Source organism: Thamnophis sirtalis, unplaced genomic scaffold (assembly GCF_051295495.1).
Source record: "Thamnophis sirtalis isolate CommonGarterSnake01/CBP01778 unplaced genomic scaffold, rThaSir2_p1.2 scaffold_5, whole genome shotgun sequence".
In the NCBI taxonomy this organism is placed as follows: Eukaryota; Metazoa; Chordata; class Lepidosauria; order Squamata; family Natricidae; genus Thamnophis; species Thamnophis sirtalis.
The window spans coordinates 32,169,914-32,195,562 of NW_028261385.1; the positions used below are offsets into that span (position 1 = coordinate 32,169,914).

At 39.2% G+C, this 25,649-nt stretch overlaps 1 protein-coding gene across 2 annotated transcripts in view; it reads left to right on the forward strand.

Annotated features, from left to right (window-relative positions):
- The window catches only part of NLN (neurolysin), a 41,027-nt gene extending 24,201 nt beyond the window's left edge, over positions 1-16,826 (forward strand). The window contains exons 7-13 of one of the 2 annotated variants that reach the window (XM_014060965.2): positions 2,109-2,244; positions 3,141-3,507; positions 6,685-6,886; positions 8,864-9,050; positions 11,165-11,293; positions 12,177-12,313; positions 15,364-16,826. In XM_014060965.2, the coding sequence (XP_013916440.1) occupies positions 2,109-2,244; positions 3,141-3,507; positions 6,685-6,886; positions 8,864-9,050; positions 11,165-11,293; positions 12,177-12,313; positions 15,364-15,495 (1,290 nt within the window). In that variant the 3' untranslated portion in view covers positions 15,496-16,826. The remainder of the gene's footprint in view (positions 1-2,108; positions 2,245-3,140; positions 3,508-6,684; positions 6,887-8,863; positions 9,051-11,164; positions 11,294-12,176; positions 12,314-15,363) is intronic. The other variant, XM_087715562.1, reaches the window with a different exon arrangement.
- The last annotated feature ends 8,823 nt before the right edge of the window (positions 16,827-25,649 follow it).

Below are 25,649 nucleotides of genomic sequence, written 5' to 3' on the forward strand. Positions count from 1 at the left end.
CGCTCTCAGGAGCTCAGTGAATTCCAGCGTGGAACTGTGATAGGATGCCACCTGTGCAACAAATCCAGTCGTGACATTTCCTCGCTCCTAAATATTCCACAGTCAACTGTCAGCTGTATTATAAGAATGTGGAAGTGTTTGGGAACGACAGCAATTCAGCCACGAAGTGGTAGGCCATGTAAACTAACGGAGCGGGGTCAGCAGATGCTGACGTGCATAGTGCAAAGAAGTCGCCAACTTTCTGCAGAGTCAATCACTACAGACCTGCAAACATCATGTGGCCTTCAGATTAGCTCAAGAACAGTGCGCAGAGAGCCTCATGGAATGGGTTCCCATGGCCGAGCAGCTGCATCCAAGCCATACATCACCAAGTGCAATGCAAAGCGTTGGATGCAGTGGTGTAAAGCACACTGCCACTGGACTCTAGAGCAGTGGAGACACATTCTCTGGAGTGACGAATCTCGCTTCTCCATCTGGCAATCTAATGGACAAGTCTGGGTTTGGCGGTTGCCAGGAGAACGTCTGTCTGACTGCATTGTGCCAAGTTTAAAGTTTGGTGGAGGGGGGATTATGGTGTGGGGTTGTTTTTCAGGAGCTGGGCTTGGCCCCTTAGTTCCAGTGAAAGGAACTCTGAATCCTTCAGCATACCAAGACATTTTGGACAATCCCATGCTCCCAACTTTGTGGGAACAGTTTGGAGCTGGCCCCTTCCTCTTCCAATATGACTGTGCACCAGTGCACAAAGCAAGGTCCATAAAGACATGGATGACAGAGTCTGGTGTGGATGAACTTGACTGGCATGCACAGAGTCCTGACCTCAACCCGATAGAACACCTTTGGGATGAATTAGAGCAGAGACTGAGAGCCAGGCCTTCTCATCCAGCATCAGTGTGTGACCTCACAAATGCGCTTCTGGAAGAATGGTCAAAAATTCCCATCAACACACTCCTAAACCTTGTGGACAGCCTTCCCAGAAGAGTTGAAGCTGTTATAGCTGCAACGGGTGGACTGACGTCATTTTGAACTCTATGGATTAGGAATGGGATGCCACTTACAGTAAATTCATATGTGAGTAAAGGCAGGTGAGCGAATACTTTTGGCAATATAGTGTATTACAGATTGAGATTTTGGAGCAGGATGTTATAAAGCCTCTTGACATAAAAGACTAGTGTTCAACATCAATAAATTCTATACTCATACATATTCTTGGACATAAAGATACCAATATATCTTTGCCATTTTTGCATATGTTCTGTTGGCAACTGAGTGATTTTATTCCAGAAGCAGAATTTCATAAACATTACTCCTAATATATTTAATTACATTTGTCATATAAGCAGTCAAGGTATTTTATATGAGCTGTCCCAATCTGATTCCTTCTGGATATTTTGGGACTAAATTTCTCAGAAGATTTAATGTAACTGAATAAAATTCAAGGAATTAATTACAGGCTGAACAATGAGTTAGTAAAATAGATGGATAGGTTTGCTTGGAAAAGATACATTGTTAAAACAATTATGTCACAAGAAAATTATAGTATTAGTTGTCATTTTACATTTTTAATATGGTATGTTGATAATTCTTAAAAATCCAGGACATCATAATATTTCCAGTGACTGAATAACATAATTAACCTAATATAAATGACAAGCTAGACTAATTGTTACCCACTTCATACTGATTTTATTTGATTCATTTCCCCTTTTCAGAAAACTTACTGAATGCTATATTGTTTGTATATGCACTTGTACCATTTCCAGAATAATGCATGTAAACAATGGTTTGCTTTTTATTAAGTGGCTTTTTTCAATGTTATCATGCTGCATTTTTTTTTTCTAAAGATGCCAGAATTGGAACTGAAACCTTTGGCATACAATCTAGACACTCTTATCACTGTTCCCTAGATAGTCCAAATATTCATTATAAATTCTTTACCACAAAATAAAAGGGAACTTTAAACTTTTTAAAAACCTGTTATTTCATAATACGAGAATTAAGTTTGGTTGCATTCAAAATGTAAAGTTGCAGTTTTCAACTACGTTTGTAACGTATTTTGAGTTTATGTTTTTAATATTATAGTTAATGATTCAAAATTTTTATTTTCCTAGGAAAATGCTGACATTCTTCGACAGCTTCTTCCTTTGAGGGCAAAATTAGCAGAACTTCTGGGTTATAGCACACATGCAAGTTTTGTTCTTGAAATGAACACTGCAAAAATAACAGACAATGTTATAACATTCTTAGGTCAGTTTTCATTTAACATGTAAGATATTATCAGAGTAATTTAAGTCAGTAAAATATTTATAGTGAAAATAACAACTTTTTGCCAGGGACAGGATGAATCTGAAGTATTTTTAATTTTTAAAAAAATAGTAACTGTGTTAATTGAGAGATAATAATTATGATAATATTGTATTAAGGAAACAACTTAATGTTTATGAAGACCAATACAAGCTAAAGAACTGGCAGCTGTGATTTCACATTTTTGTGTAATTAATAATGAAACTTAAGAAGAGTGATTCAAAATTGAACTCATTATTTTTAGTTTGTTAACTAGTGCAACTGCTAGAACATGAAGTTAATATTCCTGAATTTTTACACATTATAAAACTTTCTGGTTTTCTAGGATTTAGATTATAGAATTCCATTCCACCAGTTCTAAAATAGATATTTTTGAACGTAATAAAATCTTATCAAGATCATATGATTCCAAACTGGTTTGCTCTGATTGAGCTCCTATAATATTTGGACCAGAGTGAATTTTTTTGTAGAAAGCTACTCTCACTAAAGTTTTCAGTGAAACTGCTACTTCAGTATCATTAATATTAGCTTTTAATTATGAACGAATCTGTCAAATGTTAAAACATTGATTGCTTTTATCATTCGGCATAGAAGGCCCAGTGCTCATAATGCTAAAATGTAATTTAATACATTTGTTTTGGGATTATATGATATACAGACCAAATCAGGAAACAGCAGCACAAACTATTGGAAAATATTTTTCAAAACTGTATCTTGTTTTATGAACCAATAATTAGGTCATGAGAAAGGGAAAAGTATTTTTCTTAGTCTTGAATGTAATCTGAAATGGAATGTAACAAGCACTCAAAGTATTTTTTTTTTTAATTTCTGTTTTGCAGATGGTCTAAGTAATAAGTTAAAACTTTTGGGTAAAGAGGAGAGAGCATTTATTTTAAAACTGAAGAAAAAAGAATGTGAAGAAATAGGTGTCGAATATGATGGAAAGATTAACGCATGGGATCTACATTATTACATGAATCAGACAGAAGAGCTCAAATATTCTGTAGACCAAGAGAAGCTGAAGGAGTATTTTCCTATTGAAGCAGTCACAGAAGGCTTGCTCAAAATTTACCAGCAACTGTTGGGACTTGTATTTGAACGAGTGGAAGATGCTCATGTTTGGCATGAGACCATTACTCTTTACACAGTGAAAGACAGCTCAACAGGAGAAATTCTGGGGCAGTTCTATTTAGACCTGTATCCAAGGTAACATATTTTTTCGAAGATTGCATTTGTATCTTTCTTTTTATCCAAGGAACTCTTTCAGTAGACACGATTCAAGTCTATGATTGTATTCCCAGAGTAGCCCTGTAGGATTAAACTGAAAGATGGGGACTGGTGCAAGGTTATCCAGTGAGAATCTGTGACAAAGGTTTTTGTAAGCCAACTAGCTGATAACCCGGCGTTGCCCGGGTATTTATTTACAGGATGGAAGTGTCTGGGCCAAACATAATTTCTAATGTTGGATTTTCCCCGTTATCAGAGGGAGTACTGTGAAGCCATTACCATGGCAACTCCACTGGGCTGTACCAGTGGTGGATTCTGGCCGGTACTCCCCGGTACAGGTGTACTGGTGGCTGCTGGGAGCAGCAGCCACCATACCAGAATGGTGCTTTTGAGGGCCCGCCCACCCACCCTCGTTCCTTACCTGTATTTAAGCCAATTGGGCCATTTGCGTACGGTTCTTGCGCGATGCTCCGCCAAGCAGCTGGAGTGTCGCAGGGCGGTGGGTGTGCATGCATGTGCAGCGCGTGTGCCCGTTGTGGATGCCCGGCCCTGTCGCAGTGTATCGGTTGCGACGGGATCAGGAGCCCACCACTGGGCTGTACAGTAGAAGTCATTTTACGGCAGTACAATAGAAGTTATTTAAAGACACAAAGGCTGTATCTTAACAGAACACACACCCCGAGGGGTATTAGTAGTGTCTTACTCCACAGTGTTTTTTTCCAGAGAATAAGTCATCTATGTACCAAGTTTGGTTGAAATTACTTGAGGCGTTCCAGAGTTAATGCTGGAACATACACACACACACACAAACAGCCATTTCTATATATACAGATAGATATATACACTATAGATAGACAACTATGTTTTTCTCATCTCTCCAGCAATCTGTTATTGGGTAATAATAGTAGTTTTCTGAACATCCGAGTTATGGTACATCTCTAAGAATTACATCACACTGCTTCTGTTGATTGTGATAAGTAATGTAAGTTTTAATACAGGTAGTCCTTGACTTAGAACCAGTCATTTAACAACCATTCAAAATTATCATTGCGTCAGAAAGTGTGCTTTACAGTCTATAAAGCAATTCCAATGTCACACTGCCAAACAGCACACACAGACTCTGGTCACATTACTGCATTTCAGGCATTTGGCAACTGACTCACACTTACCCTGAACTGCAGGGTCCAATGGTAACATGTCCGTAATTTCACTTAATGACCATGTGATTCAGACGTAGGACCATATAATTCACTTAACAACCACTGTAAAAACGCTTTAAAAATCAGATCCAGTCACATGGGAGCCTTGACTTATGATCATAAAGGTTTAGGACTGAACTTCCGATCCCAGTTTTGGTTGTAACTCGAGGACTGTATGTATTGTCAGACATTTGATAACTGCCTAACTGGTGATGACACAGACCACAGAATACCTCCATCTCTTCACCTCCCTTTAAACCTCATTTTTCATCCACCTTCTTATCATTGGTAAACATTCTGCCAAGATACACAGATTCATCTTATTTATTTGTCCTTTAATATTACTGAAATATACTGAAATATTACTGAAATGTCCATCAAGAGCTTACACCGTCCCAATGTCTTGATTTTTTTCAACATAGACCACTCTGTCCTTGAATGGCTGGGTGGACTAGACATTAACATTGGAACCACTATACGTCTATCCATGTATTTGCCATACGCTAAATAAATAAATAAACTGAAATATATATTCAGACATTCACTCTATATTTTAGTCAGAATAATTAGCTTGGTGTTTAATACATTAATTTTCAAATCTATATTTCTTTCTGCACCATAGACTTACCTTTGCTTCACCCATTCATTCAGCATTCCATTTATTCTCACTGCTTGTTTGTTGCTTGTTTATAACATTGTTATTGCATTAAGCTGCCAACATATATGTCCATATTCATACAAAATATTATATAATTTGAAGAGATTTGCTTTATCATGTTTTCTCTAAATCGACAAACATGCAGTGAATCTTCTTTTCCCTCCGTTCAACTTACGGTTGCACTTCTCCAATTTTGCTTGTCATGTCTCATACCTTTTCAGTCAGAATTCTGCCAAACACTTTCCCAGGCTGGTTGAAGGTAATCCCCCTATAGTTTTTTCATCACTTTTGTTACCTTTCCTTCTTTATAAGGGAGCACAGATTACAGACTTCAAACACAGCCCTTCTATAACATTTCTCTGGTTACACTCTCAACACCTGCAGGCTTAACTTTTTTCAAAATTCTCACAGCAGTTCTTTTCTTTTTATTGTTTTTTCTTGGATATTATTTTATCTTAGATATTATTTTTATGGTATTGTAATTCTAGTCCTACAAAGATTAGGTAGAAAGAAAAGCCAATGCTTCAAGCAATAGAACAACTCTTGTGTAATTGCTATGACACCGTATTTTTTGGAGTATAAGATGCATCTTTTTCCCTCAAAAAAGAGGGTGAAAATCTGTGTGTGCATCTTATACACTGAATACAGCATTTTTGGACTCCTGAAACCCTGTCCCTTTGCAAAAATGGCAGTGCATAGCCTTTAGGAGATTTCTAGAGTGCTCCTGGGGGCTGGGGAGGGCAAAAGGAGTGAAAAACAGGCCCTTTTTTGCTCAGTTTTGCCCCCAGCCCCTAGGAGCACTCTATAAGCCTCATAAATGGGCTATGCATGCCCGTTTTGTGACAAAAAATGGACCCGTTTTTGCGAAAAATGAGCCATTTGGGGGGAAATGGGCCGTTTTTGGGAGGTCTGCAGAGTGCAAAAACTTTTTTTAAAAATTTGCCTCTTCAAAATTTTGGTGCGTCTGATACTCCGAAAAATACGGTAATATAGCGTACAGTTGAACCATCTTACAAAAGCATCCTTTTTTCTCTCCCTCTTAAGAGTTGTACTGAATATTTCTTTTAAGTGAAACTGTTTAGCTTTAAGATTTTTAAAAGATACAATGTATACATCTGACTATTATAATGATAGAACCCCAAAAGCAAGCTCATTATGGAATTTAGACAAATGTATTGTTCCTGACTCTTCCAGGAAAAGAATGAGTCATTCATATAGATATAAGTTAAGAAGTGCCAAATGATTCACTTTCTTCGTGATGTTTTTTCTGTTTTTGATCTACTTAATTTTGTTACTCAGAGAAGGAAAGTATGGGCATGCCGCCTGCTTTGGTCTCCAGCCTGGCTGCCTTCTTTCTGACGGCAGCAGAATGATGTCAGTCGCAGCTCTTGTAACTAATTTCACAAAACCAACCTTAGATCGCCCATCACTGCTGCAGCATAATGAAGTGAAAACTTACTTCCATGAGTTTGGGCATGTAATGCACCAGATATGCGCTCAAGTAAGTATTCTGCTTTATCTTGAAATTCTTCTATTATGGCTATGAGGCTTCTGTGCTTAAAGGAAACAAGCAGTGAAGAATTGTACAGCAAATTTCTTCAACTGAAATATAATTAAAAATAGTTCCTTTAACCCTGATTTCATAAACGTCAACGTGCCAGTGATTTTTGCAAAGATACTGATTGAATGAACACATTGTGGTCAGGAGTGAAATCCAGCAGGTTCTGACAGGTTCTGGAGAACTGGTAGTGGACATTTTGAGTAGTTTGGAGAACCGGCAAATACCACCTCTGACTGGCCCCAGAGTGGGGTGGAAATGGAGATTATCCTTCCCCTGCCATGCCCACCAAGCCACACCCACTAAGCAATACCATGCCCACCAAGCCATGCCCACAGAACTGGTAGTAAAAAAAAATGAATTTCACCACTGATTGTGGCGAGTTGTAGCTTATTTTACAGTGTTTACTAAATCCATTATTTGTTCTGTTCTTACAAGCTAAACTTTAAAGTTTGGTTCTTCAATGATGAGGGTTTGAGTTTGAGTTTGAGTTTAATAAAATTTGTATGCCGACCACTCCCATTGGGACTCTGGGCGGCTCACAAGCAAAAATAAAAACATTTAAAAATTTAAAAAAGATACGATTATTAAAATTAATATAACATCCATTCAATCAAGTGGGGCTGGATAGTAATCAACAGCCCCAGGCCTGCCGGAACAGCCACTCTTGGTCGCTTTATGGAAGGCCGGGAGGGTGGTAAGGGTCCGGATCTCTGCAGGTAGATCGTTCCACAGGGCCGGTGCAGCTACAGAGAAGGCCCTCCCTCGGGGGGGCCGCCAGCCGGCATTGTCCAGTCGACGGCACCCGGAGGAGGCCCAACCTGTGTGATCTTATTGGTCATTGGGAGGTGAATGGCAGGAGGCAGTCTCTCAGGTAGCCAGGTCCTATACCATGTAAGGCTTTAAAAGTAACGATTAGCACCTTGAAGCGGGTCCAGAGACCAATGGGGAGCCAGTGCAGCTCGCGGAGGATAGTTGTAACATGGGTGTATCTAGGTACATCCATTATTGCTTGCGCGGCTGCATTCTGGACCAACTGTAGTCTTCGAACACTCTTCAGGGTTTCCGATGTGCTAAGCCATAAGCGTACATTACAGATTAATTTGTTAATTTAGGAACTGTTGTTTGGAGGGTTAAACCTGCTTGTGCATTTGCTTATTGACCCATTCGGAATAATCCCAATTTGTACTCGTAAAATCCACTCTTGATCCTGATTCATTCATACATAAGAATGTTAAATTGGACCAGCTTGAATGTTATCTGAAAAGTCTGGCATGACCTATGGTAGGGTTGGTAAATTCACTTACATAGTCAATTTGTGTTGAACAAAATTGTCAGTTCCCAGAAGGTAAATAGTGACTGAACAATTTTATTTCATGCATGTGAGCCACATTAGGTCAAGGACACAACATGTTCACAGATACACTTCATAAGTGGATTGTCATAAGTTTTAAAGAGTTAAACTAATTTTTAAACAAAGTAGGTATCACCCATTGCATTGCATATATCCATTTAAAATCCTAACCATTTCCCCAAATCGCTGAAATAATTGTCCCTACTCATTCTGGGGGCTGCAAATAGTATGCTGGTGGACTCCATATTACACATTTTGCAGCTGATAAGAGAGTTTACTTGTCTTTTCATTCATTTCATGTGATTTTAGTTCAGCTAGTTAGAGAGGATGTAGACTACCAACCCACTGTAGACCATGTAGCAACAGTAGAACAAAGCTGCAAATATCCAGGCTCTTGGGAAATTTGCTGTATTCCTATTTAGGAATTGCCTGAACCATACCTAAATATTGAAACTATGATAAAGAATATTTGAATGTTTACTTTTCAATCTATGCTACAATTTAAAGTTTTATCATTTATATTAGTTCATGTGTATTTTGTTAATTTATATTACCATCTTTCACAGACTGATTTTGCGAGGTTTAGTGGAACTAATGTGGAAACAGATTTTGTAGAAGTACCTTCACAAATGTTTGAAAACTGGGTTTGGGAAAAAGAACCTCTACAACAAATGTCCAGACACTATAAAGATGGAAGTCGAGTCCCCGATGATCTCCTTGAGAAACTAGTAGCTTCTAGACTAGCCAACACAGGTATTTTCCTTATTTATTAGTTAATTTGATTTTGATAGTTTCACGAAAGAATTGTTATAATCTGAGTCAAGCAGAATATTAAAGAATATATTTTGAAAGATTTATTTTAATAATCTTAAATGTAAGAAAAGTACCGTGTTTCCCCGAAAATATGACAGGGTCTTATTTTCTTTTTACCTACAAAATATGGCTTGGCTTTATTATGGGGGGAGGGTTTATTGTTTTGGGGTTGCCCTGCTCTCTTGCGAGCAGGCTCCCAAAAAGCCGGGCACAACCTCATGGACGAATGGCTGTGTTGTGCTGTCGCAGCAGTGCAACACAACAGCCGTGAAGCGACCACGCTCACGAGCAGCCACCCGGCAAACCCCCTTTGCAACGGGCAGAGTACCATTCACTGACCTAGGGGAATTGCCAAGCCGCGTGGGTGCCTGTTCGCCGCCACCCGGCTCCCGCGGCTTGGAGCCTTCCAAATGAGAGTGAATGGTGCTCTGCACGGCTGGAGAGGGGGGTTGCGTGAGCACCTGTTCCTCTCTCGCTCACCTGCCTCCCAGCCTCACGATGCATGGCCCAGCTCTCATTACAGAGCCAGGGCACCTCCGCCGTCGCCGCCATCCCAGCCTGGCTTTTTCCGCAGCTTCCAACCCAAGTCTTTCGGCAGTGGGCGCACGCTCAATGGTTGTGGGCCAGCTGCCTGCAGAGCATATAACGATAGAGCAAGCACCCAGAGTGGTCACTGCCGAAAGACTCGGGTTGGAAGCTGCGGAAAAAGCCAGGCTGGGATGGCGGCAACGGCGGAGGTGCCCTGGGTCCATAATGAGAGCTGGGCCATGCATCGTGAGGCTGGGAAGTGGGTGAGCGAGAGCGGAACAGCCGCTTGCACAACCTCCCTCTCCAGCCATGCAGAGCACCATTCACTGGCATTTGGAAGGCTGCAAGCCGTGGGACCCGGGCGGCGGCGAACAGGCACTCACGCGATTGGCAATACCCCTAAGTCAGTGTATGGTGCTGTGCCCGGCTGCAAAGGGAGGTTGCCGGGTGGCTGTTTGTGAACGTGGTCGCTTCATGGCTGTTGTGTTGCATTGCTTCGACAGCGCAACACAGCCATTCGCCCATGAGGCTGTGCCCAGTTCTTTGGGAGCCCGCTTGCAAGAGAGCAGCCACCCGGCAACCCCCCACTTCAGCTGGGCACAGCGCTGCTCACCAACCTAGCAGTATCTCAAAGGCGCCAAGCAACGTGATCACCTTTGCTTCCCCCCAGGTTCCCGCAGCTTGGCATCTTCGGGATTCTGCTAGGTTGGTGAGCAGCGCTCTGCCTGGCCGGAGGTGGGGGGTGGGTTGTCCAGGGGGTTTATATGTGTGGGGGGGCTTATATTTTTGCCCACCAGAAAAATGTGGCATGGCTGTATTATGACATGTCATATTTTCGGGGAAACACAGTATCCCCTCACAAAAGGGAGAAAAGATTGAAGCCCACTTGGAGAAAATACCAGCAAATTTGTATATAGTTTGTTTAATATTATTTAAATGAGATTACTTTTGAAGGTAATCTAAGAAATGTATTTTGAATCATCCAAAGATTAAGTCTCCATCAAACTGAAGTCAATATTTTTATGTTGCTTGGTACATTGGTAACAATATAGAAGTACTTTACCATTTAGGAATGTCTTATCTTGGATTCTCCTGGTGGTTTTCCATCCAAATACCAATCCAATCCAGGCTAGCTTAGCTTTTTCAAGATCAATCAAGGTTAATTAATCACATGCTGTTACCTGCCGTGATTTGCATTTTTACTCAGAAAGTAAAAGAATCCTTCGGGATTGGGCAGCCTATAAATTTAATTAATTTAATTTAGTTTTAATGAGTACTGAATTCAATATTGAATCCCAAAGAAATGTTTAACTTGGAATCGTAGAAAACTTCTTTATATTGAAACAGTTGTTCAACCTACTTCAGAATGATCAAAGGTAACTTGTAGCACCTCTAGATGACCACAGGGAAGATTCTGTGCTAACCTTGACTTGACATACTAGATACTGAATCCAGACCAGTTTTCATAGTTTCAGTTATATAAACAAAGTCTGCTGATATTCCTTTCGGTGTTCTTATTTAACTAGGTCTTCTGACTCTTCGTCAGATTGTTTTGAGCAAGGTTGATCAGGCTCTTCATACCCAGTCTTCGGCTGATCCTGCCAAAGAATATGCCAAACTCTGTGAAGAAATTTTGGGTATATCTGCAACCCCTGGTATGGACATTCAAAATTTTTATTTACCCCTTGTCAGTATTTTATCAAGAGAAATGTGATTGTGAATAAATATATAATGACATTATTTTCTAAAATTATAAAATATTTTTTTAAATAAAGCAGGTGGTTGGACTAGATGACCAAACCTTGGCAAACCTTTTTGGCACAGAGTTCCCAAACCGGAAGACACATGCTTGCACACTAGTCACCTGGTCTTCTGGTTTCCGGGATGCGCATGCACACCGGCCAGCTGGTCTTCACGTGTGCTGGAGTGCTGAAAACCCAAAGACCAGGTGGCCGGTGCACATACGTGTGCATGCGTACCGGCCAACTGGTCTTTGGGTTTCCGGCACATGCGAAGACTAGCTGGCCAGCATACATGCACGCGCCGGAAACCAGAAAAGAACACAATGCTTATAAAATTGTTTAGAACAGGGGTGTCAAACTTGCTTCATCACGTGATACATCATGACTTTTTTCCCCTTTGTTAAAACTGAGGTGGGTGTGGCCAGCATGTGACGCATCTGGCCCGTGGGCAACATATTTGCCCCCCTCCCTCCCCAATTTACACTGAGAAAATCTCAGATGAAAATGTCTTAAGTTTAAGGCATGCTTGGATTCAGTTCAATGAGCTTCAAGCCACAAAACATAGAGAGAGGATATATTTCTGTTTGGTCAGAGCAGATCCAAATTAATGTGTCTCCTCTTTCAGTAAATTAGTACCTGAAGTGCATGGCATTCTCATCAATACCTACATTGATTCTAACCAGTCTGAAACATAATAAGCATTTCAATAACATAATTAAACATCTTCAGATTGTTCTCTCTGGTGTTTTGTTTATTTTACAGAAGCTGTTCAGAATTATTATTTGTTTCTTTTAAGGTACAAATATGCCAGCTACTTTTGGTCATTTGGCAAGTGGGTATGATGGCCAATACTATGGATATCTGTGGAGTGAGGTGTTTTCTATGGATATTTTTTACAGTTGCTTTAAATGTGAAGGGATAATGAATCCCAAGGTAAGGAAACTAGTTTTATTCTTTGTTATCCTTTTTCCTCACCTGTTTCTAAGTATAGGAGGACAACATGATAGCAGAAAGGAATTAACAAAACGTTTGTTGTCTCTTTCAAGATTGAATCTGGCTTGTTTAATATAAAATAGCTAAAGACAATCTTGGCATTTTTATTAAAGCCATGCATTTTGCTGCTATGTTTGTTCCAGGGCCTTACTTTTATAACAAATCATAAAGTTTATATTGAGATATTTTAATGTTTGCTTAAAATTTAATATGCTTTACTATATTTATTGTTTTAATTGTGAGAGCTTCTCAGTCCTGATGAAGTATATTGTTAAATAAACATCAATCGTTCCTGTAAGTAATACTAATAAAATATCTTTATTAGCTTTATTAGCTTCTTTTGAAACCCAATATGTATAATGCCAGATGGAAAATAACTGAAACAGAATTGAAGATTTAACAGTTTAGACAGATGAGAAAGAGGAAATGCTGAAGGAAAACTATGGAGGAATAATAGACAGATCTTGAAAGATTTCTTGAAGAGCAGGAAGGACTAGATTCTACTAATATATGGGGCAGTAAGTGAATTCTAGTACAACCAAAAAAGCAGAAGGTATCATGAAGAATTATATCTGATGTTTGGTTTAGTTAAAAGAGGAGTAACTACCATATTTTTCAGAGTATAAGACACACATTCCCCCCCCCAAAAAAAGAGGGTGAAAATTTGGGTGCATCTTACACACCAAATATAGCCCCACCCACCCCCTCCAGAAGCCAAAAACACAAGGCATAGAGGCACCAATGGTCTGTGGCAATCCCTGCAGCCTGGAACATCTGATTGGGGGTATTCCAGCAGTCCAATCCACCCTCCAATCAGCTGTGCTGAATCAGGTTGCAATAAGTGCTAAAGCTGACCTGGCTGGTCAGAGTTTGCAGCAGCAATCACATTCAGAAAGCACATAACTGATTCAGCAGGATTCAAAATAATAATAATATACAATACATTACCAAAAGCAGGTTTTCCAAGGTAGCAGTAAATATAAGCAAAACACAAGCAGTTTCACTTTCAGTTCTCTGCTAATCCAGGTTCCTTGTTGCTCATACAGCAAATTTCAGAGTCCAAATAGCCCTCATTGGCTGACTCAGTTTCTATGCCTATTCATTGGCTGATCTTGTTACCATGTGTCAGCTAAATACCATGGATGCTGGTAGGCAGAAGCAGATTTTTTTTCCTTCTTATTTTCCTCCCCAAAAACTAAGGTGCGTCTTATACTCCCAAAAATATGGTAGTTATGAATAAAAACTATACAGCTAATTTGCAAACAGCCTTAGTATCAATGGAAAACCAGTAAAAGAGCTTATAATAATGTTAATGTCCAGCTGTCTTCATGCAGCTTGAGTATGAATTGAATATTACCAGTTATATGGAACTTTATCTTTATCACCAATAGATGCCTCTGGGAATATTCAGGACTGGTGTGAAAATTATATGTAGAATGGGTTAGTTTTTGGCAGTGGTTTGCTTTTCAAGCTTGTTTCAATTTAGTTTCTGAACCTTTCATAGATAATATCATCAGAAGGATTTTCTTGTCCTATTCTCCTTTAGCTTATATATGACTTGTGTGCCAAACAAGACATTTATAAGTTAAAAAAGAATAGGACAAAAAAAATCCTGCTTCTCATGTTACCTAGTCAGGTAATGAAACGTTCAGAAACTAAAATGAAACAAGCTTGCTGAGCAAACTACTGTCAAAATCTAAAACCAGAGCTATAAGTATTTTCTATTATTTCAAATCGATTAGTCTTCAGAGGAAGATAGATAACAACAAAATATCATGTCAAAGCAATACCCGAGGTTTGGATGAATGGAAGAACATTTTCAGATATGTATATATAAAGTGGAATGATACAGGGAATGCAATGGAGATGTACTATTAAGGGGGAGGGACCCAAACCTATTAGCTTCCCTGTTATGTCCGTCCCCCCCCCAACTTCATAAAAGACTATCATTGGGTAGTAAAGGCGGCTGCTGAATCCATATATTAATATAGTTGACTACAGCAGTGGTTCCCAAACTTGGCAACTTTAAGACTTGTGGACTTCAGAGCTGGCTGGAGAATTCTGGGAGTTGAAATCCACAAGTCTTAAAGTTGCCAAGTTTGGGAACTACTGGACTACAGTAACAAAGCCCATATCTTAGCTATTAATGCTTCAACATAGGTAATCATGTTAATGTTTGGGTTTCTGGGGTAGATTCTACCACATTCCCAACCACAAAGACAAGACCCAGTACATGTAATTATACCATGCCTTCTTCCACACAACATGCTGTGGTTAAAACTTTCAGTTGGCAAAGATGGATGAATATACATTGCCAATAGAAGATAACAATCTGCCTTAGTGAAGCAGGGACTTGTCTATGAAATTTTATACTGTTAAATCTGTTAGCTTTTTAGGTGCCATAGATAGTTTTGGATTTTATTTTTTTATTGGAACAACCCATGGCTATGAAAACATGCCAAAGGAAAACAACCTTCTGAAAGGATTATAGAAACACAAAGCATATTCTCATAATTATGTAACAGAGAACCCTGGGGAAGTAGAGGCAGGGATTGACTGAGTGCCAGGTAAATTTTTGTAATAAATGATCAGGAGAGAATTCTGCACACTGTGAACTCTGCTAAGAGCATATTGCCATATATAAAACTTGGCCACAAAATGAGACTGTGATTTAAAAAAAAAACCTTCATATGTTCGTCTCAGAGAGCCCAATGTCCATTGATCTTCTTTGTCAGTATAAGATGCTTTTAAAATATTTTCTTGTCACATGGAAACTTATGAGCATGGGTGACCTCATCATGTCCGTGCCACTCACATTGTGGAATGACATTCTGGATTGCAGTAAAAAAAAAATAGCTTGTGGCTCATGAGAGAGCTACAAACTGTTACCATTGAGGCAGATTTCCTTTATCTTTACTTTTTTTTGTGAATTTAGAAAGTTTATATAAACATGAAACGTTAACCTACTCGTTTTATTTTTATTGTTTTAGGCTGGAATGAAATACAAAAATCTTATCTTGAAGCCTGGAGGCTCATTAGATGGGATGGACATGCTCCAAAACTTTTTAGGTCGTAAGCCAAACCAAAAAGCATTTTTATTGAGTAAAGGATTATGTACTTAGTAAAACTATGAGTTTTTTTGGCAAAAGACATCACCTAGGAGACCATCTTAAAATACTATCAAGAAAATGTAAAAAAAAACACTTTGTGTTTTAGGGAAAGTGTACTTGAGGGTTTAAATGTTTTTTATTACCAGTTTTCAAAATTATAATTCTCATTTTCATCTCAAACTTCATACAGAATCATGAAACAGTATTTTTTTTACTTGTTAGCAATATTTGTGCACTGTGTGTTGAATCGAAAGAAAAATATTGTTGCAATTTTTCATGGTAGATGTGTTAAATAAAAGCTATAGCTTTAAGCTTTTTGTACATTTTTAGATTTGAATAACAAAATAATCATTACATTTCAGTCGTCTTAGCAAATTTTATCAAAATGTTTTATTCTCTTTTTGAACTCTAATGAATCCAATGTCCTGAAGGACTCATCAAATCCTGACATATTTGATTATTTTCCATGGACACAGGGGCTCAAATTCACGGAAACAACTTCCTTTTTTTTTTTTCAATTATGATGTGATCATAAATATAGAATTCAAGGATATTGCTTTAAAACAAGCATCTTGGGAGGAGAAATAGAGGCTTTTCCAGAGTTGAAACTGGCACGTAACTTTGGTTTCAATTTCTAAGCCTGGGATATTTTCCTCCTCACACAATACTATTTCAATGTAAAGAAATTTCTTTTTGCTGTAATACGTGCTCCTCATGGGAACTGAAGCCAGCTTATTCAATGTTCTTTGTAATTGTGCCAAGAACTCATTGTAGCCAATCACCTGCCTTTCTATACTTTTATTATGGGCCTTTCTACATAGAAGATAAGCTTCAGAATTGTGGAAGAGAGAAGAAAAAAACGTTACATGTGATTTTTTTCTCAGTGCTGGTCTGATTGTCTGAGCTGTCCTAGGGGCTTGCAGAGAAAGATGTGTGTGTGTGTGTGTGTAAAACTCCTTAGAATCACTACAAGCTAACACATGTGAAGGTTTTAAAGAAGCTGTAGCACAGGCGTGTCAGGCCTGGAAGCCATCTTGGGCCTTGGATCTTTAGGCCTGCCACATTTAGTGATGTGGAAAACTGGGAGGGGGGATTGCATGGAACTGGGGAGATAACATTCCTTTCTCCAAGAGTCAAAGCCATGCTGCCCTGCACCTGGAGGTGTGTGACTGGGGAGTATCTCCAGTTAGGACGGTGCATTGATCGGACCATGTGATGGATCTGTGGGTGCTGGGGCAGGGACTTGGACTTGCTTTTGGGTGGGGAAAACCTGGAAGCTTTCAGATTCGGATTTTCCCAGATGTGCCAATATGACATCTCTAATAAAATGGACCTTTGAGGAATGGCTAGGCTCGGAGTCTTCTTTTGTTGGGGGTGTTACTTGGAACCTTGACGTGTTGTGTTGTCACGTGATGTATCACAACTTTTTTTTCACCTTTGCTAAGCCGAGGGTGGCCGTGGCCGGCACATGTTGCATCTGGGGTGTGAGTTTGTCACCCTTGCTGTAGCAGATTGATGGAGGGAATGTGGAGCAGATGTGCCAGATGATCCATGGGAATGGAGAAGACTCAGGAAGTAACCTGATGCATTTGAAGAGTCTGCAAAAAAAGAGCCAGCAGAAGGAAAACATCGCTTTGGATTCTAGGCAGTGGCAGAGCAAATTCCATGAGGTCGAGGTCTTGGATTACAAGGCAATGGAGTATTGAAGAGAGCAATCTAATCACCATGTAAAAAGCTGGATTGAGAAAGAAGGAAACAGATTGGTTACTGTTAATAATATTATATTTGCCTTGAGATATGGCTTCAGAATTGAAGGATTGTTGAATTTAGCTGTGATAAAGTAATAAAATGGTACGTGTTCATAATTAGAAAGTATTAAAAGTGTTCTATTCAATCCCTTGCCTACCTTAATTAAGATCCATGATAAAGTGGTTTCATGTGGTCCTGGACATACTTACTGTTTACATCTGGTTGGTCAGTATTGTGGCAAATACATATTCACCTGATTAATATTAATGTTACAGGTAATCTTTACAATGACCCAAGATATATTAAAACTTCTAACAAAAACTTGGCAATAATTCTTTTTCCTCTCCTACAACACCTTTCCCAAATGCTCTTCTCAACCTTCATGGACAAAGGGGATAGGTTTCTCTACATACTGCATGGTGCATGATGATGCTGGTTTTTCCCCTTAAATTTAAATAAGCTTCCACAGGAGGGAAACCTTTCCCTGAAGAGAATATATTTGAGCTAGAGGAATAGCAGAGAAAAATATGCTGATAGAAAACTGATGGGATAATATTTGGAGAAATTAGTAGATTTTGCTAAATCAATACAACATGTTTGAATAAAATGTTTTCATTTATATTGATCACAAGAATCACAACAACCCATGCTAATAGGTTGCTAAAAGCTGAAACTCCCCTTTTTTTTCATAACCATTAACTGTGGGTGTGACAGGGTTTTATTTTCTTTTTATCCACAAAATATGGCTTGGGCCTTATGAGGTGAGGGTTTATTCTTTTGGAGTTGCCGGGCGGCTGCTCTCTTGCGAGTGGGCTCCCGGGCACAGCCTCTGGTGAATGGCTGTATTGCGCTGTCGCAGCAGTGCAACACAACAGCCATGAAGCGATCACGATCATGAGCAGCCACCCGGCAAACCCCCTTTCCAGCCGGGCCCAGCACCATTCACTGACCTAAGGGTATCACCAAGCTGTGTGAGTGCCTGTTCTCCGCCACCTGGCTCCCGCAGCTTGGTGCTTTCGAAATGCCAGTGAATGGCGAGCGGAACAGCCACACAACCTCCCTCTCCAGCTGTGCAGAGCGCCGTTCACTGGCATTTCAAAGGCACCAAATCGCAGGAGCTGGGTGGTGGTGAACAGGCGATTACGTGGCTTGGCGATACCCCTAGGTCAGTGAATGGCGCTGTGCCCGGGTGGAAAGAGGGTTTGCTGGGTGATTATTTGTGAACGTGGTCGCTTCATGGTTGTTGTGTTGCGCTTCTGCGACAGCACAACACAGTCTTTTGTCCATGAGGCTGTGCCTGGCTCTTTGGGAGCTCGCTCGCAAGAGCAGCCACCCGGCAATCCCCCTCTTCAGCTGGACACAGCGCTGCTCACCAATCTAGAGGTATCCCGAAGGCGCCAAGCAATGCGATCACCTTTGCCTCCCTCCCCCGGTTCCCACGGCTTGCCACCTTCGGGATACTGTTACGTTGGTGAGCAGCACTCCGCCTGGCCAGAGGTGGGGGGCTGTCCATGGGGCTTATTTGCAGGGGAGGGCTTATATTTTTGCCCACCAGTAAAATGTGGCATGGCCTTATTATCAGGACATGTCGTATTTTCGAGGAAACACGGTAGTTAAATATTTTTAAGAGTTAAAAGTTATTTTACTCTTAAATAAGAGGAGGGTTATGTCTTACTACAGCCAAATAAATGTGGACAAATAATGAGCAAGCATTCCTCTTCAGTAGATTTTTTCCCTATCTTTTCCCTTCCTCCCTTAAACATTGCTTTTAAATAATCTAGCTTGAAGAAGCTTAACAATTTTGCTTTTCTAAATAAATACTATACTTTCTCATTTTTTTCTCCATTAGACAAGAAAAAATGACCTTGGCATTGCTTCCCCATTCCATTCCATAGTCTCTTCTATATTGTTTACCTTATTAGACCTGTGGATGGGTAGCATCATATCTAGCTCCTTCAACATAACTACAAAAGTTTTGCATACAAGATTAGTTTGACCACTTTGAAGGGATGCTTACTGGATAGAAGCATATAAACATTGAACTGAAAGAAGCTGTTTGGTACAATGTTCTCTTCAATGCAATAATCTACTTATATGGGGCTGTCCAGCTTCTGGCTAACTATGCATAGGCAGATATTTTTCTTTATTATTACTTTATTTTATTCAAAAGAATAAAATATAAAACTACAAACAAAGTCCAAGATGTTAAATTGTGCATTGGAAAGATATAAACATATACATGTATATTATCCCCCCATACATTTGTATTTGACTTCTAAGTATAGAAAAATTATTTATCTGAGTTAAACTTCATTAACGTCAGTCTGAATTTTATTTCTGGTGCACCTCCTAAATCAATGAATTGCATCTGGTTCTGTGCCTTCTGAAATATAGAATCTTTTCTAAAGTTTATTGTACAATTATTAAAACTTTGATTTTAAAAGGCCAATTGACTTCCTACATGGCTGGCTGGGGATTTTATGTCCTTGCATTTTAAAGTTGTCAAGGTTGGGAAACCCTGTTCTAAAGTTTCATATGAATGCATGCATGTATGCCTTGTATCATTTCCGGTGGCATTCTGTGAAGAAATGCAAAATTTGACCCAGTTTCTCTAACATCAGAGGTGGGTTGCTGCTGGATCGGCCCGGATCGGCTGAACCGGTGGTAGTGGTGGCAGGAGGCTCCGCCCGCCCTGTTCTGTGCATGTGCAGAAGTGTCGCGCGGGAGCACGCCCAAACCGGTAGTAAAAAAATTGGCAATCCACTTCTTCCTAACATGTATGCCATTATGGACACCACAAGTTTAATTAAAAGGCAAATCAAAATAAAAATTTACCCAAGAAACAGTCGTGCTGTGTGTCTTGGAATTTGCTGAGCTGTAGGCGAATACATGCAAAGGTTCTGGGTTCAATATCTGCCATGCCCAGGGAGTGTAAGGAAAACTCTACCTAGAACAGGATCTGGAATCCTGTTGCTTGACTGAAATAGATGGACTTGTGATCCAATTTACCATAGTTTGTTTTTTGCCCAGTGCCTACGCTTGGATATAATACATTTATGATCAGCAGTTCAGGGATTATTGCAAGGAAACTGATGAAATACTTCACTAACACAAAAATTCCTAGCATTAGAACAAAATAAAACAATATCACAATTGGAGAGTTGATCATATTTCCAGCTGTAGTGGTTTATTAAAATTATTTACAAAAGATTACATTCTACAGGATGCTTAGATGTGATTAAAGAAGCAACAGACCCTTTAAATTTTCTTTTTCTGGAAAAATAGCAGGCAAGAAACTCCACAGGATGTCTTGAGAGGCAGCTTGTGAGAAGGAAACTCAGGCAGAAAGAAAGAACCTTTTGCCAAGCCAAATTAGAATGGAGAACTATTTTTGGAAAAGTGCCAGTGAACAATTCTTAGCCAGGAGTATAGTTTCATTTTCTAGCCAATTCTCTCCCACTCAGTTGTAGCCTGGTGAAGAGTTCAGACAGGGCACCTAAACAGAAAGAATGAGCCAGGACAACTTGTTATGGCAAGTAAAATTTATAAACCACCAATAAATCAGGTATTTGTGTAGTTTCTCAGAAGGCAAGCCATACATTCCTGTGACAAAGCCAGCTGTTCAAATCACAGGCTAAAAAGAAGCATGGCTTAGTATTTGCATATTTATATGACTAATCATTGTTTTGGGTCATTATATGCAGACTATTTTTTTTGCTTTTAATTTATTAATCATTAATTATATATTAATTATTCATAATCACATTCCCCAAAAGAAATTCTGGGCAGCATAGAATAAATAAAATAGCCAAAATAAAACTGATAAAAAACATAAAAAGTCACAGTGGTAAATAGCATAAAAACAAAAATAATAACCCTGGGATAAGAGAGGACAAAAATGGCTCCCTTGGCAATGGGGTCATTGCTGTTTTAAATTATTTTTCCTACTCTTCTTATTCCTAGCAGTCTTCCTCGGTCCCATTTTAGACTTCTGATGAGTAAGCAATATGACAAAAATTCTACATAAAGGATGAGGGAAGAAAACAAAAGATGAAGTACAAATTAAAAGAGAAGAGAAAGATTTGAGTGAGATAAGGAAATACAGAAGAATACTGTTAATACAGAAGAAAAGATGCTGCCAATACTTGCACAACTTTGTTGATGTGCCTTTGTAAAAAATCAATAACGTATCCTATATTATGCATTCAGTGGTCAATAAAATGTTAATTCTCCGTAATAGTCTGAATCTATCAGAGACAGGCATAATGTTGGGACTTGGGAGTGGATGACAGTTAGGTTATAAAATGTAATCGTCTTCAAAATAAACTTGTGGAATGTCTGGGCAAATAAAGCCAGTTCAGCCACAGGTTATTGTTTCGATTCACTGTATTATTCAGTATCTTAGATTCTGGGGAGGGGCAACTGGAAAGAGATTATATCTGCTTGTTTATGGAACTACTGTAGGTTTGTGGTACTGGATAAAAAAAGCTTGGGAATTTTGTTTACCTTGGCACCATTTTTCTCAATCAAAAACCATGGAAACTTGTAGGTATGTGTGGACTCAAGTCCCAGAATTCCCTAGCTAGCTGAGTCTAGAGTCTATATGAGAGGTAGGGAAGTGATGTCCTCTCAGCATTTGTCACCCATGGCTCTTTTGCTTAGAACTTTCAGCAACATATGGTAGATTTTATATTGTCCGCATGTTCCAGCTTTCTTTGAAGAAATTTGGAAAAATGACTAATGCTGACTCTAATGGGACTAACTAAAGATTATCTTGTAGAAAGTTTTTTTTTTCTCAGACTTTTTCTCATCATTATCCTACAAATAATTTATTTGCCCATTAAGCAACTCAAGTTTGTATTTTTATAAGAATGTAGCAACGAAGTCCTATTGTCTCTGGAACATCTCCAGTAGGCTAGACAAAAGTATCTACGTATTTTACATATGTCTAATTCATTTATTATATGCCATATATTAATATATCTTGTAATGTATCTACGTATTTTACATATGTCTAATTCATTTATTATATGCCATATATTAATATATCTTATGATGTAATGTGTAGCCTTTGGACAATATTAGGACTTTAAGTTACTGATTCTTCATATATTGTTGTTTCTTGTTATGTGCTTGTTTACTATAAGATTAATTGAATGGGGATAGTTTTAGCTCACTTCTGGGGAAACTAGTCTTGAGTTCTGTCCCCTTATATAAAAAAAATTGCAAGTGAACCAGTGATGGGTTCCGGAATCCCGGTGCAACTGGTTCTGTGCAACAGGGCCCAGTGTCCCCCACATGCATGCACATGCATGCGTCCTTATCTCTGCGATGCTCCAGCTGCTCGGCGGAGCGTCGCACAGGTGCAGTACGCTCCATGCGTGTGCGTGGAAATGCCAAAGAGCTCAAATACAGGTAAGAACTTGGGCGGGCAAGTGGGCCCTCCGGAGCACTGTACCGGAACAGTATATAGTCTTCCCAGCAGGCACCGGTACACCCGTATCGGGGCATACCGCCTGCAACCCACCATTGAAGTGAACCTTTCAAAGAGCAGGTGTTAAAAATAATAGTGATACTTGATGGTCTACCATTGTTACAAATCACAATCACAATCCTTATTTTTAAATAAGTCCCATGTTTCAGTACTACTAATCACAGTCCCCTAAAAGGGAGCAGCAGTTGCAAAAGAAAGGAAACAGAAAGTGCTTGTACTACAGTTAGATTAATAGGAAAATACAACAATTTCACAATAGTTGTTATCTAGCAGGTGCGCTATCTACCTTGATTTGGCCAGCTTCTCCTGCCTGTTGAGTTGATAGGATTGACTCTCTCCCACTATGAACTAATCAGTTCTGCTGCCCTAGATAAGAATGGGAAGGATGGGAGGTACATATTAGTCTGACAGCCTAACTCCAGGGTTGGAGTTAGATTTGATGTATTTGTTATGGGAACCCAGTTAATGGGATTGAGGATATCATATGCCCATATCCTCAGATCCACCCAACAGCCAAAACACTAACCAAGAAGTTGCATAAAAACTGAAATAGTTTAAATCTCATTTTTCTTGGAACATCTGATAAATTTGAAAATTTTAAGTCAAATCAATTAGACCACGTATCCAGATCAGCTCCTTAGAGTCCAGAAATCATGCACGTGCACACCAAAGAGTCAATCAAACATATGCCACCCAATATTTTATTCAAAGTCTGTGGATTAATGACAGCTACTTTCTTTGTTAACATGTAACTATCAATCCTCTTTCAAGAGGGTCAAAACAATTGATACATGTATTTGGTGTAGTCAGTGCACTACAAAAAGAAAAAAAACCTGTTTTTGTAAGAGCAGAAAGAAACATGCTACGTCTTGGCATATTACAAAACAGTCTGTGTTGTCAATGGTTTTTTTTTTACATTCAGAAAAAAGACATCATAATATGGTGATCCCTCCCTATCATCCAAAACAGGGATGTTAGCAGTCAGTTGTTGCAACTTTCTGTGTATCTTTGGGCTTTGGGCAGCTAAATCTCTCAATATTCCTTTGCTTTTCAGAATCATCCTCATCAGAAACCTTTCATTTGTAGTTTAGGGCAATAAGCTACTCCGTGTGTAGAGCACAATGTTCTTTGGGCTATGCACTTTGGTTATCTTCAGAAAATGGTTCCCTGGTGTGTCTGTTTTCCCTGCAGAATTCATTCTTCTCATTCCACCCTAATCCAAGGATATACAAGTTTTTCAACGTTCCACATTTTTGACAAACAGCGCACTGTAAGTATACACCATCTTTTTAGGCTAAGGATCATGTTGGTCTGTGACAAGCTAAATTCCAAAAAGTTAGTAAGACCAAGGGAAAAAAATAATCAAAACAAGCTATTACATGCAACTAATATGAATAATCCAATATATGCAGTGGTGGGATTCAGCCAGTTCACACCTATTTGGGAGAACCGATTGTTAACTTTCTATGCAGTTCTGAGAACCGGTTGTTGGAAGAAATCTCATTTTGTTTTTTCCCACTTTACAGGGCTAATCCTGTAAGGAAGGCAGAAAGGAAACATTCTGGTGTTGTTTCTAGGCTAATCTTTATTGCCCTGCTTACAGAAATTCTCTCTCTGGTTAACCCTTATTATATTGTAACAGCTAAGGTGACGCGCCTATCAACATGAGTGACATTGAGTTGACCACGCCCACCCAGTCACATGACCACTGAGACCCGCCTACCCAGCTGGTCATTAGGGCATAGAACCGGTTGTTGAATTATTTGAATCCCACCACTGTAAGTCCTCAACTTACAACAGTGCATTTAGTTTTATTATACAATTTTATTAGTTTATAATATAGCATAAAAATAGAATACAAAAGTAAATAGTAGGGAAGTTCAGAAAGGGAAACTGATAGTGGGGGAAGCAAGGGGGAAAAGAAAAAAAGGCATTGACTTCCAACTCTTTTGGTGCAGTAAAATAAGGCATTAACATCTAACCTCATTTTTTTTATTTTTACATAATAGTATAAATTAGCAATTTATATAACAACAGTAGTTTATTTTGTGACTGTTTGAAGTTGCAACAACGTGAAAAAAGTGACTTAGGACCATTGTAGCATCTCCGTAGTCTCGTGATTTACATTCAGATGCTTGGCAGCTGACCAGTAGTGGGTTTCAAATAATTTAACAACCGGTTCTCTGTCCTAATGACCAGGTGGGTAGGTGGGGCTTAGTGGTCATGTGACCGTGTGGGCATGGCCAACTCAACATTGCTCAGGTCGATGGGCACTTTAGCTATTAAAATGTAATCAGGGTTAACCGGAAAGGCAGTTTCTGTAAGCAGGGCAATAAAAATTAAGCTAGAAACAACACCAGAATGTTTCCTTCCTGCCTTCCTTACAGGATTAGCCCTGTAAAGTGGTAAAAAACCAAAAGAAGATTTCTTTCAACAACCAGTTCTCCGAACCTCTTAGAAAGTTAAGAACCAGTTCTCCCGAATAGGTGCAAACTGGCTGAATCTCACCACTGCAGCTGACTCACATTTATAACGGTTGCAGCATCCCAGAGTCATGGGATCCCCTTTTGCGATCTTCAGACAAGCAAAGTCAGCGGGGAAGCCAGATTCACTGAACTGCTGGCTTACTAATTTAACCATTGCAATGATTTGCTTAACAAACGTCGCAAGAAAAGTCGTAAAAGGGGGCAAAATAGTAATAAAATGGTAAGTTTATTAAAAATTAAGGATTAATGAAATGTACATTCTTTTGGATAAAACACACAAGAATGTCCTATTTCCTTATGATGAGAATGCAAATTTGTAGCCATTGTCCTCATGATAAAAAAAAAACCTGCAGTGTTAAAAGTAAAAGTGAATACCTTAATTAGGAATAGGCTTCTTGGCAGTAATGTTGCCTATGTGAAGCCAAGTCAATTAAACA